This window comes from Triticum aestivum, chromosome 2D, assembly GCF_018294505.1.
Source record: "Triticum aestivum cultivar Chinese Spring chromosome 2D, IWGSC CS RefSeq v2.1, whole genome shotgun sequence".
Lineage (NCBI taxonomy): Eukaryota > Viridiplantae > Streptophyta > Magnoliopsida > Poales > Poaceae > Triticum > Triticum aestivum.
Genome location: NC_057799.1, coordinates 550,278,750 through 550,294,625, shown reverse-complemented (window position 1 = coordinate 550,294,625; position 15,876 = coordinate 550,278,750). Strand labels below are relative to the sequence as shown.

The following is a 15,876-nucleotide window of genomic DNA, read 5'->3' as shown; positions in this document are numbered from 1 at the left end:
CCACTATAAACAACATACATATGTATATAGATGCATTTTAGAGTGTAGATTCACTCATTTTGCTCCGTATGTGGTCCATAGTGATATCTCTTCAAAAACTTATATTTAGGAATGGAGGGAGTACGTTGCATCGAAAATAATCCAGAAAAATATGCCATGCCTCTAGAAAATCCAAGACCCTCCGAGCGATTGGACCCCAAGCCCTTACGACTAAAAATAAGATGGCCACAACGCGCAACAACAGATCTAACCAAGGATGGCCACGATGCGCAACAATACCACTAACTGAGGACCCGCTCCAAATCTCCATCCTACTTATGTGAGCCTAATCTTGCTTTAGTGCCTAGAGGACATGTAAGAAACAATGAGCACAATCTTTGAAATATATTGCTCACCCTTCTCTATTAGTTAGGATTTTTGGTGAATCATTTGGTATATGTGAATAATTTAATATATCATCGGAACCAAATGTCTCGAGTTTTAGATCCAGTAAACAGAAGCACTATTAACTAAAAGTGCAACCTATATTGAACCCACTCATAAGGACCGGAGCAGACTAGACACAGAGTGTGAGTGTTGAAATATCTTATTCACCCTTGTTCATTAATTTTCACTGGTGCATGAAGTAAATACAAAAAGAGGGTTGATAGCCCTGTGAGGTGGAGGATGCATATGCTAACCAACCGCGACATGCCCCATGCCTCCGAGACATAAGGCAAAAAGGATATTGACAGGAGAGGGAAAGAAAAGAAACATGTTAAGGAATAGGATGTCTAGACAATTAATTTGGACGGAGGGAGTATTTTCTAAAACAAAGTTGAATGAATATTGAGTATGTAATGAAAAATACACAAATCTGTCCTTTTTAAATAAAATGAAACATGTCATTTTGTCAACCAATACATTTCAAATTGCAAATATACTCCATCCGTTTCATTTCTCCGACGGGTATTTTTGGACAAAGGGAGTACTCCTATAATTTTAAAGTTTATCGAATTGTTAATCACCAATCTATGAAAACGTAATGACACTCTTCCCGCGGAAGAAAAAACGTAATGACACTCGGAACCAATTTAGACGCGGAGAAGCAGACGAATATTTTTGAAAGAAAAAACATGGACCACCCTTTCTTCCGTTGCAAGAAAACGAGCCCGACATGTCACATGTGAAACGGATCCAAACCATGTGCGGGTACTAAACGAATTCCAGATTTCTCCAGGGGCCAAACCAGCAAACAGGCCATCCTATATAAAGCAGAGGCCGACGAAACTCCCAAATTATATCGAGAAAACAGAGAGGGAGAAAAAGCGAGCGCCTAATAAACTTCGAACGCGAACAGCGGAACAGAGGCGGCGAAGCAAATGGCGGAGGCCCCGAGCAAGATCGAATCCATGCGGAAGTGGGTGGTCGATCACAAGCTCCGAGCCGTAGGTAATCCCCTCGAAATTTCTCCCCTGGATTTGTTTTCCCCGGGCCGGATCTGGATATTTCGAGTTTGGTTCTCCTAATACCGATGTTTCGATTGTCGGTCGAATCCCCGCGGCGATTATTCCAAGTTTTACCGCATCTGATTTGATCTCGCGATTCTGTGTCAATATATTTGTTCGCTGGCTCTAGCGGGTGACTCCTTGATTTCCCCCCAAATTCAGGCCTATGTATTCTAATCTATGGCATCGTTCTTTTCCGGCGGGGGCAGGTTGCCTGTGGCTTAGCGGGATCTCCAGCTCCATCGCGTACAACTGGTCGCGGCCCAACATGAAGACCAGCGTCAAGCTCATCCACGCAAGGTTTGCCCATTTATCATTTATTATTTACGTTTCACCCCATTCTTTTTATGCTCCTTTTGATTTGAGATTGGTAGTTTCAGTCTCTTTTGTGTGAGAATTACCGCCTATCTTGATTTTCATCATGACCAATTTGCCTTTGTTACTAAAATAATTTGGTGAATGGTTGTGCTTGTACGGCACAAACTGTATACTTAAGTTAGGTGGCCTCTTATTTCTAGTTTTGCTAAGGCTAAAAGAGGATCATGTCGTTGCTTGTTTTTGCAAGTTTTTAGGTTTCAAATATATCTCTGTCATTTGTGCATCAGTATTTGGGCGGTAGTATCACAACCAATTTCATCTGAAAAAATGGTGTTTGTTTCAAAATTCGACAATTCTTTCCCCATGTGATTCCCCCTGTTGCTGCCAAGTATTTTGTGTTATATTTGTAGCCCCATCTTGCCGCATGCCTTTGGTTGCAGCCTAATCTCCCTTGGTAGTGTATTGGTAGTTGATACGTGATCACATATGTATGGGCTTCACGTTATATAGGAGTTTCTTTTGGCTGACAGCGAGCTCTGCTTCGACGTGTCCTACACTGCCACTATTGCAGGGTAGGCAACATTATATAGAACATATTGAAATACAGGTCGCTGTCAGCCACCAATCGAGCCTTCGCTTCTGGATCAGCCTAACATTGTAAACATTTTCTTGTAAGTCTCTCATGTTAGGATGACCATAAGCAAAGGATCAATTGGTGGCTGACATCGAGCTCTGTTTCGACGTATCCTATACTGTCACAACTAGAGTAGGCAACATTATAGAACATATCATGATACGGATCGTGTCAGCTACTAATTGAGCCTTTGCTTCTGGATCAGCCTAACATTGTAAACATTTTTTCGTAAACCCTCATGTTAGGGTGACCATAAGGGAAGACTCAATTGGTGGCTGACAGCGAGCTCTGTTTCGATATGTCCTATACTGTCACTACTGCAGAGTAGGCAACATTATAGAACATATCGAAATACAGGTTGCTGTCAGCCACCAATTGAGCCTTTGCTTCTGGATCAGCCTAACATCTTTAGTATTGCAAGTGACTTTCCCTAGGACCCACGTTAGTAGATGATGTTTGTCTGCAGGTTGTAATTAGGTTTGACTAGGTTTCCCTTGCAACTATATAGACACTGGTTGTGCTTAAAACTCTACATGGGCTAGATTCCAGAGGACTGTATGTATGAATCTGATTTGCACAATGCCATAATTCAAGAAGTTGCAATCATATCATCTAAAACTCTGTTTGACCTTGCAGGTTGCACGCGCAAGCTCTAACGATCGCTGCCTTAGGTAGTTGTGCATTAGTAGAGTACTATGACCAGAACTACGGCTCTTCAGGACCAAAGGTGGACAAATATACAAGGCATTACATGTCACACTCGCATAAAGATTAATTATCTGCATGGTCGGTGCTGGATCCTGGATTAGTTTTAGGTTCTTTCCTGGGCTCCATCAAAGGGGGCTCCCAGGATTGTTCCTTCAAGTCTTCTTTATTGCGAAACGAAATGATACTTGCCAGGTCCTTTCCTGAGCAATGAGGGTGTTATACACAATTGCATATATGATCTGCATAACGTGAATGTAAGATTCATTCTGTAACATTATTTTGTACTCTTTATGATGTTACACTGGATATAACAACAGTGTTCTGATGTTGCACTGGATTACCTGAGACGTGCCTCTTTCTTTCTCTGCGAAATTGCTGATGAGCAATGAAAGGCAGTTTTGTGTCTAATGAAGGGACCAAATTTATAGGGAAGAGTACCAACACCAAATAAGCACCTACTGATTTTGTGTCCCAAAATTTGACAACAAAGAAAAAAAACTAGAAAGTAATATTACAAAGATCACAACCTAATGTTTCGAACACTGGAGGCATCCAGAACTTAATGTGGTTGCATCAGTCAACTGAAAACCGGAGTTGCTCGTGATGCACATTGAACAATCCAACAGAGAAATAATAAAAGCAGAGTTGTTGGCTATGTATCCACCTGGAGAGGCCGAGATCCAAAGGGTCAATAGCTAGGACAATCAAGTTCCTCAAGCACCAGTGTAGCATTGATATTGTTGTTGAAATATATTGTCCGTTCTTTTGAATGAAGTACATAAATCTATTAATTATTACATATCCCTTTCGAATTCGGACTTTTGAGTGAAGTACATAAATTTAATAATTATTACATATCCCTATTGAGTTTGGATCTTTTGAATGAAATACATAAATTTAACAATTATTACGTATCCCCGTGGAAGCGGAAAGTATAAAATGGATAGTACTGCAATATATATATGAGGGAAAAGGACTATCCATGGATAAGCTATGGGTAGAGCTCGATGATGGATCGCATTCCTAGGATAGGCTGTATTTTGTAATGACTAAATCCTGCTTCTATGAATATCTTTTGCCAGTTCAGTTCCTCGCGTTCTTTGCTCATGAACAGCATCATCATTTGCATATCCATCAAGACTTGGGCTTCAAGTACTTGCTGTGAGTGTGTGGGAGATCCAACAACAGCATCGATGATTATCACCTTCCCTGCCCCTGCTTTCGCTCCTTGGGCAATGGCCTCTCTGCATTTTGTCAGGATCTTCACACAATCCTCGTCGCTCCAGTTGTGTAGCACACACTGCCAATCCCACAAGTCAAAAACTATCACTAAGAGACTAAGCAATACATCTATACGTCAATATATTTTTTCTTTTTGTCGGATGCACCCGTTTATTCTTGTTAACCGCTCACTTGTTTTGTGAGGAATTGGTATAAGTGTGAACAGGAAGTGTGTCTTTCTTAACTACTGTCAATAAATTTTAAAAATAAATTATACCTTAAGCAGAACTGCATCAGCTGGTGGAACGTATTCCATCATGTCGCCGGCAGCAAACTCAACCGACTCGTGTGCTGAGACGCCTTGTATAACATGTGGGAGGTCCAGCACCGAACACCTGACATGCGGGAAGGCCTTGGCGATGGCCGTCGCCATGGTGCCGTTCCCGCCGCCGACGTCGACCAGCGACGTCACGCCCGTGAACACCTCGCCGCACTCGCGGACGACGAGCTCCGCCATAAACTGGCTGTCAGACCCCATCGCCTCATTCACCAGCGCGTTGAACTCCATGTCATGGCCAGCTGCGCCGTAGGGGCTCTCGCCGTGCGCCATGGCGAACGCCGGCTCACCCTCGCCGTCGCCGTCCCTCTGGAACCACTGGGGCAGCCGGAGAGAAGCCTCCAGAAACAACGGCGAGGTGCCCATGAGCATGCACGGGGACAGGCACGCGCCGCTGCCGCTGACGAGGAGGCGCGACACCGGGCTGAGGCCGTACCGGACGCTCGGCGCGGTGCCGGCAGCGCCCTCGCCGGCGGCGGGAGGAGCATCCACATCCACGGCCACGGCCGTGAAGACCCCTTCCACGGCTAGCATCTTCATGAGCCGAGACAGGTATGGCCGTTTGCTACAAGGGAGGGCGAGGGTGGATAGCAGGTCGGGCAAAGAGGCGGCGCCGCCGCAGCGGTGGAGAGCGTCGGGGATTCCAAGCTTCACCGCGCTGTGCAACGCCATGGACTTGAGGTAGCCTAAGGAGTGGCGCACCAGCTCTGCCTCAGCTTGCAGAAGCTCCGCTCTTGAGGTGGCCATTTTGGCCCTGCTTTCTTCTGCTATTATGATCTTACTTCGAGTTTGAGTAATACTGGTGTGGTCTGAGAATCAAATCTCAGCTAGGGATGATTTATAGTTCCGATACCAGCAACGGTGCACGTGTTACGAGGAGAGGGTCTGGTACCATGCCATGTTTAATGTCTTCGAATCAAAATAAAACACGGTATCCGCTCATAAGAGCGTTTCCAACGCCGACCCTCAGACCGTCTAGATCCATTTTGTCATCAAACATGATACTCCGCAAACCGGAGGCAATTTGTGGGGTGAGGGGGGCTTTGCCGCAGTCCGGACCACCGCCACGTAGGACTCCAACACCCCAGGCCCACTCAAATCCCGATCCATTTTTCTTCCAATCCGCCCCTGCTTTCCCCTTGCTTTGCATATGCACCTTCCTCGTCTAACGTTGCCGCCCAGGCATCATAGGACGTCCACAACCCCACCAATGCGCGTGTGCTCCTTGGACTACGCCACCATCCACCCAGGAACCCCCCCCCCCCCCCCCCCCCCCCCGCAGGCAGGTACCCTCCACCCCTCCGCCAACGATGTCCATGGCGGACTCCACGCCCGGCATGTGTTCGGTCAAATTCCATTGAGCTTTTTTTGTCAAACTTCTTCTTGTTTTCTAGAGTAAAGCACGATGACGAGGTACTCGGTGATCGACGATGAGTTGTCGCGTGATGTGTGGTCGGCCGTATCTGCGGACTTTGTAGGCAGGAACTCTAGGGGCTCGATCTTTTGGCAGCACGTGCATGCTTCCTTTCATGCGTGAAAGGACTTCACGATGATGAGGTACTCAGTGATTGAGGATGAATTGTCCTATTTTTAATAATTAATTTTTAGTGTTGCGGTCTTAGAAAAAAATAGGGACAGGCAGTTAAGGAACAGGGTTGGATGGTCGACTCCCCATCTGTGTCCGCAGACTGGCACAGACCAATTCGCAGACAAACAATGCGTTTGTTTTGGGGGTCGACATTGGAGATGCCCTAAATATGCCAAAAGTTTTCAGTCAGAACTAGCAGAGCGATCTGCGTGTCTGCACAGATTTTGCCACCTTCCTTTGTGTAGAAATTTGGTCATTATCTTTTATGTGAATAAATTTGTATCGAATGTGATATACGGTGACAATTATGAATCTTATGTCATCGTAGATTCTCCTCATTTCAAACATTTAAAATGTTTTTGGCTCAAATTGTTGGTCCGATTCCTGCGCCGCCTCCTCTGCCTCCTTCTTCAGGCTTGCCGCGGTCTCGGCAGCTAAAAAGGAAGCATGACCGCCTCCCGCCGCTATAAACATAAAACAGACCACCTAAGTGCAATTCATAGGAGTCAAGACTCAGATGAGGCAACATCAAGATCACCCTGCAACCTGTCCCCTTGGCGCTGCAATATCGCGATCTATGACTCCAACTCCGCGACCTTCCCTCACGATTGCAGTTCGCCTCGAACGAGACCTAGTCATCACAACATTTTCTTCTGAGGGACCAAGCCCGGCAAGCACAGCGGCACGGTACTCGGCATCGGGTGCTACTACCACCATATGTACTAAGGTATCATACCTTGAAACCGGGCTCCGTAGCCCGCCCAACCTCCTTTCGCCCCCCACTAGTGCAGAATCGGGCATTAGCACCGGTTCGTAAGGCCCTTCAGTGCCGGTTCTGTAACCGGCACTAAAGGGTGTGGGACTAAAGGTCCCCCCTTTAGTACCGGTTCAGCACAAACCGCCACTAAAGGGCCACCACGTGGCACGAGCTAGTGCCGGGGGCGGGGAGAGCTTTGGTACCGGTTGGTAACACCAACCGGTACTAAAGGTTTGGGGGTTTTGGTTTTATTATTTATTTTTCCTTTAATTTCGTGTTTTCCATTTAATTTAGAGATTGTTTTTACATTATAATGAGTTATTAAATCACTAGGTGAAAGTACCGCGGATTAGTTTTAAGTGGATGGATCCTAAGTGATCAAGTAATATGGATATGGATTATCCATATTACTTGATCACTTAGCTATAGGATCCATCAAGTTGAAACTAATCCGCGGTTTCTTTCATAAATGATATAATAACTCATCGTCATCATCATCATCATATTAATATAAAAATTCTTGCATCATATCATCACCAACAACACTAACTAATAATCATCATAGTCGTCATTACCACTATTTAATCATCATAGTCATTACTGCTATCTAATCACCACCAACACTAGCTTAAAGAAAAACATTCACTTGTACCAGAATCAAAGATATCATCGAGTTCAACATGGTCATGAGATTATAAGCGTTCATAAGACCACAAAAGCAAATCACTTTGAGATTAAGTTCAGGACGAAGAACACGGACATGAGAGGACAAGTACTAAGAGCATGAACTAGCTAATCACTCCTGTTGCTCTCTCTTAGGTAAAATAGCATATAACATGTGTAGCTCTCCTGATTCATCATATTAGAGCATGCAGATGAACCTGTCTCCTAATCGTGAGCTGCGCTTCTCATTGCTGCCCCCTAGTATTTCTCTACGATCCTTCACAATTTTGCTCCAGTCTTTCACTATTAAGCATTCCTCGGTTTTAAAAATCCTGAATGCACTCATGTGCGCTGTAGGATGTCTTGGTCGTAAGCTAACCATTGACATGCAACCTTTAGTCTCGATCCACTGAGGCACAACTATCATCGGGAGTCCCTGTTGAAGAACATCGTATAGTAACATACTTAGCAATGAAGTTTAGCTTAAAAATAATGTATTCAAAAGATGCACTAAGGATAAATAGTAAAAATCTTACCATCTTTCCTAAGTAGATGTGACCGTAGTTCAATACGAACACTATTGGTCGCACGTTTTGAGTACTAAGATTTTCAAGTTCAGGAAAATAATTGCTCTTGACATCATCAAGATCCTCAAGCCATGAAACATAATGACGTAATTATCTCCTCGCAGTTTAGTTCAGCCCCGGGACAGTGGACGGTCCTGTCTACCAAGCGCCGGACATGTTTGCTTGAATGGAAATAAGCTGTCAATAGAAATTAGTTGTCAACTATTTTTGAATAAACAATATCGAGCACTATAAGAAATATGTCAACTAGTGACCTTCTGTCAGTGACCCTGAAAGAATTGGTCATAGATCTATGACCATTTGAGACCAATTGGTCAAAAGCTGCTCGGGGGGCTCCAAACCCTCAACTATATCGACCATTTTGGCCATAAAGGTCGTAATTTCAATACACGAAATGGTCATAAAGCAGACAACACTGATCCGCTGCCTTATTTCTAGCTGATCACGACCAATATAGATGGTCATAACCTTGTAAATTATGGTGGATTGCTATGACTAGGCGCCACCTCATCAGTTTTGCCTATGTGTCATGTCCATGTGTCAATTTTTGCCCTAGGTTGAGAAGCAACTTATATTTCTGTCATTCCCAAAATTCCCAAAAAATTGGGCATTCTTTACTATCCAAATCATTGCCTCATGACAATATTCAACTCCATTTGCCTGGTAAATCTTCCTCGGCAAATTTTCGAAGTTTTTGTTCAACTCGAACTGTTGTGAAGGAAGTACTAGCTAGGTATATCCTAATCAGCTGAATTTTTGCCACATCTTCTATATTCCCAAAACATAGCTCTCCACAAAATTTGAGCCCCATCTAACAATACATGTGAGTGTGGCTTCAACATTCATATTTCTGTCCAGTGTGGTACGTTGCATAGCAAGTGACACCTAGGCTCCTCCATTTGAGCTGCAAATTTTCCAAGATAGTATCCTTAGTAGATGATCATCCTCAGCCAAAACTCAGGCCCATTGGCCATGTGCATTTCCCGTACCACTAATCAAACACTTGGGTGCTAATTCATGTTTGAGCATTGTTCGGTCTCCTCGTGAGATTCTATTTTGTTATTTTCTTCCAAGCATCTACCTGGGGAGTTCCAAACCTACTAGACATGCCTACGCTTCCCAGAACGCATGGCAACGCCACGGTCACGCGGTGACCACGCGGCGGGCATGCGAGTCTACGCGCTTTGGAGTTGGGGCCCTGGGCCACCGTCCAAACCTCAACGTATCACCACCAAACCATGTATTTATGCTTAAATAGAAACTTATGTACCTAGAAATGATTTTTGGAAAAAGTAAAGAGCAAACTATAAGGCAGTTGCAGTTCAAATTTGACCCGCTTCCTGCTGAATTGGCGGAAATTTGTCTTTTTCACCAGTAGTGGATAAATTTACACCCAACCATTTTGTCAATTTTGCATTAAACATGGCCTAGTATTTTATAAAATTGATTTGGTCCATTTTTGCAACAATTATTTGGTAGTTCCTTCACAAAAAAACCTCATTTCGGGCACTCAAAAAATGGAAAATGAATTTTCCGTGCAAAGAAAAGGAAAACTCCCTTAGGCAACATTGTTTGGAATTCCAAGATGCACCCTTTTGCACAATATGAGATCATTTGAACAAACTATGCCATGAATGTGGCCATAAGATTGATCATTTGGCTTGAAAGCCATGAATCTTCACGCATGATAGCTCATTTCTGAGAACACTTTTTAAAAATAATTGCCGTATTACAAGTTTATTATTTTTTCTGGAAACTTGGTCACATATGATGACATAATGCGAAGGTTTTCCAATTTTGAATTTTTTATGCCTGTTTAAAAATGCGGTCAAAACGGCGGGCTTGACCGTTCCTAGCTAGTTGTTGAATCTCGGAAACCTTTTGATGTTTCTATGATTAAATAGATAGTTATGTACCTAGAAATGATTTTTGGAAAAAATAAAGAGCAAACTATGAGGCAGCTACAGTCCAAATTTGACCCGCTTCCTACTGAATCGGCGGAAATTTGTCTTTTTCACCAGAGGTGGATCAAGGCTTTTGACACCCAACCATTGTGTCAATTGTGCATTAAACATGGCCTAGTATTTTATAAAATTGATTTGGTCCATTTTTACAAAATTTATTTGGTAGTACCTTCACAAAAAAACCTCATTTCGGGCACTCAAAAAATGGAAAATGAATTTTCCGTGCAAAGAAAATGAAAACTCCCTTAGGCAACATTGTTTGGAATTCCAAGATGCACCCTTGTGCACAATATGAGATCATTTGAACAAACTATGCCATGAATGTGGTCATAAGATTGATCATTTGGCTTGAAAGCCATGAATCTTCACGCATGATAGCTCATTTCTGAGAACACTTTTTTAAAATAATTGCCGTGTTAAAAGTTTATTATTTTTCCTGGAAACTTGGTCACATATGATGACACAATGCGAAGGTTTTCCAATTTTTTTATTTTTGTTTTGAATTTTTTATGCCCGTTTCAAAATGCGGTCAAAACGGCGGGAATGACCGTTCCTAGCTAGTTGTTGAATCTTGGAAACCTTTTGATGTTTCTATGATTAAATAGATGGTTATGTACCTAGAAATAATTTTTGGAAAAAATAAAGAGCAAACTATGAGGCAGCTACAGTTCAAATTTGACCCGCTTCCTACTGAATCGACGAAAATTTGTCTTTTTCACCAGAGGTGGATCAAGGCTTTTGACACCCAACCATTGTGTCAGTTGTGCATTAAACATGGCCTATTATTTTATAAAATTGATTTGGTCCATTTTTACAACATTTATTTGGTAGTTCCTTCACAAACAAACCTCATTTCGGGCACTCGAAAAATGGAAAATGAATTTTCCGTGCAAAGAAAATGAAAACTCCCTTAGGCAACATTGTTTGGAATTCCAAGATGCACCCTTGTGCACAATATGAGATCATTTGAACAAACTATGCCATGAATGTGGTCATAAGATTGATCATTTGGCTTGAAAGCCATGAATCTTCACGCATGATAGCTCATTTCTGAGAACACTTTTTTAAAATAATTGCCGTGTTAAAAGTTTATTATTTTTCCTGGAAACTTGGTCACATATGATGACACAATGCGAAGGTTTTCCAATTTTTTTATTTTTGTTTTGAATTTTTTATGCCCGTTTCAAAATGCGGTCAAAACGGCGGGAATGACCGTTCCTAGCTAGTTGTTGAATCTTGGAAACCTTTTGATGTTTCTATGATTAAATAGATGGTTATGTACCTAGAAATAATTTTTGGAAAAAATAAAGAGCAAACTATGAGGCAGCTACAGTTCAAATTTGACCCGCTTCCTACTGAATCGACGAAAATTTGTCTTTTTCACCAGAGGTGGATCAAGGCTTTTGACACCCAACCATTGTGTCAGTTGTGCATTAAACATGGCCTATTATTTTATAAAATTGATTTGGTCCATTTTTACAACATTTATTTGGTAGTTCCTTCACAAACAAACCTCATTTCGGGCACTCGAAAAATGGAAAATGAATTTTCCGTGCAAAGAAAATGAAAACTCCCTTAGGGAACATTGTTTGCCATTCCAAAATGCACCCTTGTGCACAATATGAGATCATTTGTACAAAATATGCCATGAATGTGACCATATGATTGATCATTTGGCTTGAAAGCCATTGATCTCCACACATGGTAGCTCGTTTCTGAGAATACTTTTTTAAAAGCATTGCCGTATTACAAGTTTATTATTTTTCCTGGTAACTTGGTCACATATAATGACACAATGCGAAGGTTTTCCAATTTTTTGATTGTTTTGAATTTTTTATGCCCGTTTCAAAATGGGGTCAAAACGGCGGGCATGACCATTCCTACATAGTGGTTGAATGTTGGAAATTTTTTTGTGTTCCTATGATCAAATAGATACTTATGTACCTAGAAATGATTTTTGGAAAAAATAAAGAGCAAACTATGAGGCAGCTACAGTACAAATTTTACCCGTTTTCTGCTGAATCGGCGGAAATTTGTCTTTTTCATGAGAGGTGCATCGAAACTTTTGACACCTAACCATTTGGTCAATTGTGCATTATATATGGCCTAGTACTTTAGAAAATTGATTTGATACAATTTTTCAACAAATATATGGTAAGTCCCTCCTTCTCCGCCGCCGCCACCCACGCCGGCGATTCTGACGGCTTCCGGAGTCTGCCGACGACGCCAAGCTCGATCCGATCGCGGGAGCGCCGCACCCACCAGATTAGGAGGAGCTGAGGGATCCCAGCCAAGGAGGAGCACGCGGTTTGCGCTGATTGGCCGATCTCTGCTTGTTCCAGCGCGCATGCGGATCCATGGAATCAGCATCGGAGAGGACGAGTGCTTTGCTTTTTTACTGGAATTGTTGTTATCTTGCGTGCTCCATGGCGGGTGAGATTTGGATCCTGTAGCTTGAGGATCGGCCTGCTGAAACTGCTAGTGACTACTGCTTGGTTCAGGATGTTACAGCGATTCCCTAGGACATATATTTGCCGCAGAGTGAGTTGATGTGCGAGAGTGCTTTGTTACGGCTGATTTTATATTATCTTGCGTAATCATGCCATAGCTCTTTGTAGAACTTGAGAAATCGTGGACATAATTAGTAGCCAGCTGTTGGATTCGACCAGCAGAGCCAGGCATCGAGGAATTGCCTGAGCTTTAACACTTGTGCATTCCTGCATTAACCATTGGCCGGGTGATATGCTGCTACCACATGGAAATCGTGTCACATGTTCGTGGTTTGTGTAGTAGGCTCAGGCTGCGCTTAATTATGTTGGCCAAGCATGCATGATTTCAACTACTCCTTCTGTAAAGAAATCAACGAACCTGAGTGTCGTATACTCTAGAGAAGCAAATGCCACTCTTGCCTTGTGTGTTTGTGATGTCTTGCATGCCTTCAGCTGTTCTGACGCTTATTTGTGTTACTTGAGTCGTGTATGAAATGTACTGAGATTATCCCTTTCCTTGAACAGGTAAGGAAAGTTGACATGATTGACGTGTGACAATCCCGCGGTCCGAGAAAGTAAAGGATGAGATCGTCCTCGATGGCAACAACATCGAGCTCGTCTCTCGCTCTGCTGCCCTTATCAACCAGGTTAGCCCTTGCCTAGGTGCTTCTCACACTGAAAACTTGCATCATAAGTCGCCTCGATTTCACCTGTGAATTCTATCTCTATGTGACATAGTATGTTTCACAACGCCATAATTTTTCTGTATTATCGATGAACCTTTTAGCTGTCATGTAGGCGTTGTAGCATACCTTGCAGTGATGGTATTTTCCACTCTATCATGTTTAGTTTAGATTAGATGGACAAGTGCATAGCCTAACCTAACCTGGAAAACGATCTATAGAACCATGCTCTGCTTCAAGTCAGTTCGAATTTGAATGGTTCATCGTGTGTAGGTGTGATCTGAATTCTGAATGGGTCTTTTGGCAGGTACTGGCGGAGGCCGGGAGCGCCAAGGCGGTGGCATTCGACGAGATCGACCTTAGTGCTTGCTGCTGACATGTGGAGGAGAAAGCCACATGAATCACCATCTCAACGGTCCGGCCTTAGTGCTTGTTGTTGACATTTTGCTGCTATTGTTCTGCTAGACATGTTGCACTACCTGAGCTTGTGTACTAGAAGCAGGCACCCAAATTTTCTTTCTGATTGCTAGAAAGTAATGTTACACTTCTATTTGTAGACGACAACGACAATGTCTTGCTCTGGTTGCTGTTGTTCAGTTTATATTCGAGTGTGCATGATTTTATCTATAGCTGGCACTCTCAGATACCGCTGACTGCTTTCTGTTGCTAGTATAGTTCAAGCTTCTTTGACATGTATTTCATTAGGATGTGAACAATCTACTACATGCTCACAAAGCTATTGACTTAAATTTTTTGTTTCTTTGCTGTCAATGTTTTCCAAGCTATTTAAACGATGATGACAAACTGAAATCATGAATAGTCATATAGAAACTTGAACAACCATCTTGTTTAATTTGGTGATGTTCCTCCATGCTAAGAGCTAATCTGCTGCATTGTTATTCAACTTTCATTGACAGTTTTAGTTTCGCTGAAATCATGTTTTCTTTTCTATGCTTATGTCTGTGGACGAACACTACTAGCTCCAGAAGGACCGACATTACCATCATGTACGCCATCGAGGTAATTCACCAATCCATCATCAACTATGCTTTGCTCTCTTTAGTTTTGCTCTTTGTTGTAAAGCACAAAGAAAATAGAAGCTATGTAGATGATTTGATCTGAAGAGGGTCAAAGAGGATGTGACAACATGTTTACTGCCTTATTATATTCTGCTTGAGTTGACACTATTTATGTCCAAACCTAGGTTTATACTCTTTGCTTGTCGTCATCACTCATCGGTTGGGCTGTTTACTTAATGTATTTGTTGTCCGATTTGCTCCATCATATTTCCTGATGTATTTCTACATATATATGTTGGTTGTAATCTGCTTGAACGATCCAAGTACTTGATATTCCATTCTGTTCTTGTAGGTGAATGGAGCTTGTGTTGTTGGTAGAACTCCATTGATGACTTCTTATTATGTTGAAGAGCATGTTCCGTGGTATCCAAGAGTAGCTAGCTTTACACTGGCAGAGCGTTTTATTTTTCGATCGCAATATTTGTGATTGTGTGGAATATTGTATGGTTATCTACGTGAAGTTTGAAGTTCCTGGGCATGCAATATTTGACGGTTAAACTGGTTGTTGTGATGTGAACGAGTGTATGGAGTTTCACATGTTCTGTTCTGTACAGAATATATTGTAATAAACCTATTTTGGTTGTTATTTGAAGATTTTGATATGCTTCTCTCTTCTTTATGTTTGATATATATTGCTTAAAAAGTGATGTGGATCCACTGCCAGGAAAAATCTGACAATTGGGACCCATCTAAAAACTGGAGATGACAAAAAATGGAAATTAAAATGAAATGGACCACAAAAGGCCATGCCCTAGAAAATAAAAAGGCCAAATTGTTGGGCCAGGCCCATGTAGCTAGAGAAAAATAATATAAAAAATATATAGTAAAAAGGCTGTATTAGTGGGCTCGGCCCATATAAACACCGAATTGGACCGGGCTGATTCTTATCCACGTCAGCTTGCCACGCTGGATCCTACGTGTCCTGGGGAGGCTGCTAGTGACCAAAAATTTGGTCGAAGAACCAACGATCTTTTACATATCACAAAGAAGGTCGTGAATTTTAGTTTACGACCGTCAGCTTTTGACCATCTGTTTTTGGTCACAAAAAGGTCACAAATGAAAAACTATGACCTTTCAGCGACCAATAGTGATGGTCGCAAGTTGACATATTTCTTGTAGTGCGAAGACATAAATATGGTTGAGAAACTCACATAATGGTAGAACTGGAGGCGTCTGCACATCGACCCAAATGTCTCTATTACCTTCAATATCATCTTCTGGATGAATATCAAAGGTGATAACCATATCAGGCTCAAATGCATAAGCCTTGCATAGTGCTTGCCAAGTTTTGCATTCAAAATAGGTGTAGGTGTCTGCATTGTATAATTTGACGTCGAAAGTATAACCATGCTCGGTCCTCA

At 42.3% G+C, this 15,876-nt stretch overlaps 2 protein-coding genes across 2 annotated transcripts; one reads left to right on the top strand and one right to left on the bottom strand.

Annotated features, from left to right (window-relative positions):
* The first annotated feature begins 1,263 nt into the window (after positions 1-1,263).
* LOC123054425 (uncharacterized) lies at positions 1,264-3,487 on the top strand. Its single transcript, XM_044478203.1, has 3 exons — positions 1,264-1,431; positions 1,697-1,787; positions 3,076-3,487. Exons 1-3 carry the CDS (start codon positions 1,362-1,364, stop codon positions 3,212-3,214), a joined length of 300 nt encoding a protein of 99 aa, XP_044334138.1. The 5' UTR covers positions 1,264-1,361; the 3' UTR covers positions 3,215-3,487.
* Positions 3,488-3,910: 423 nt separating this feature from the next.
* Positions 3,911-5,530, bottom strand: LOC123054424 (flavonoid O-methyltransferase-like protein Os11g0303600). Its single transcript, XM_044478202.1, has 2 exons — positions 4,646-5,530; positions 3,911-4,447 (listed from the first exon to the last, which is right to left on the bottom strand). Exons 1-2 carry the CDS (start codon positions 5,450-5,452, stop codon positions 4,139-4,141), a joined length of 1,116 nt encoding a protein of 371 aa, XP_044334137.1. The 5' UTR covers positions 5,453-5,530; the 3' UTR covers positions 3,911-4,138.
* Between the last annotated feature and the right edge of the window lie 10,346 nt (positions 5,531-15,876).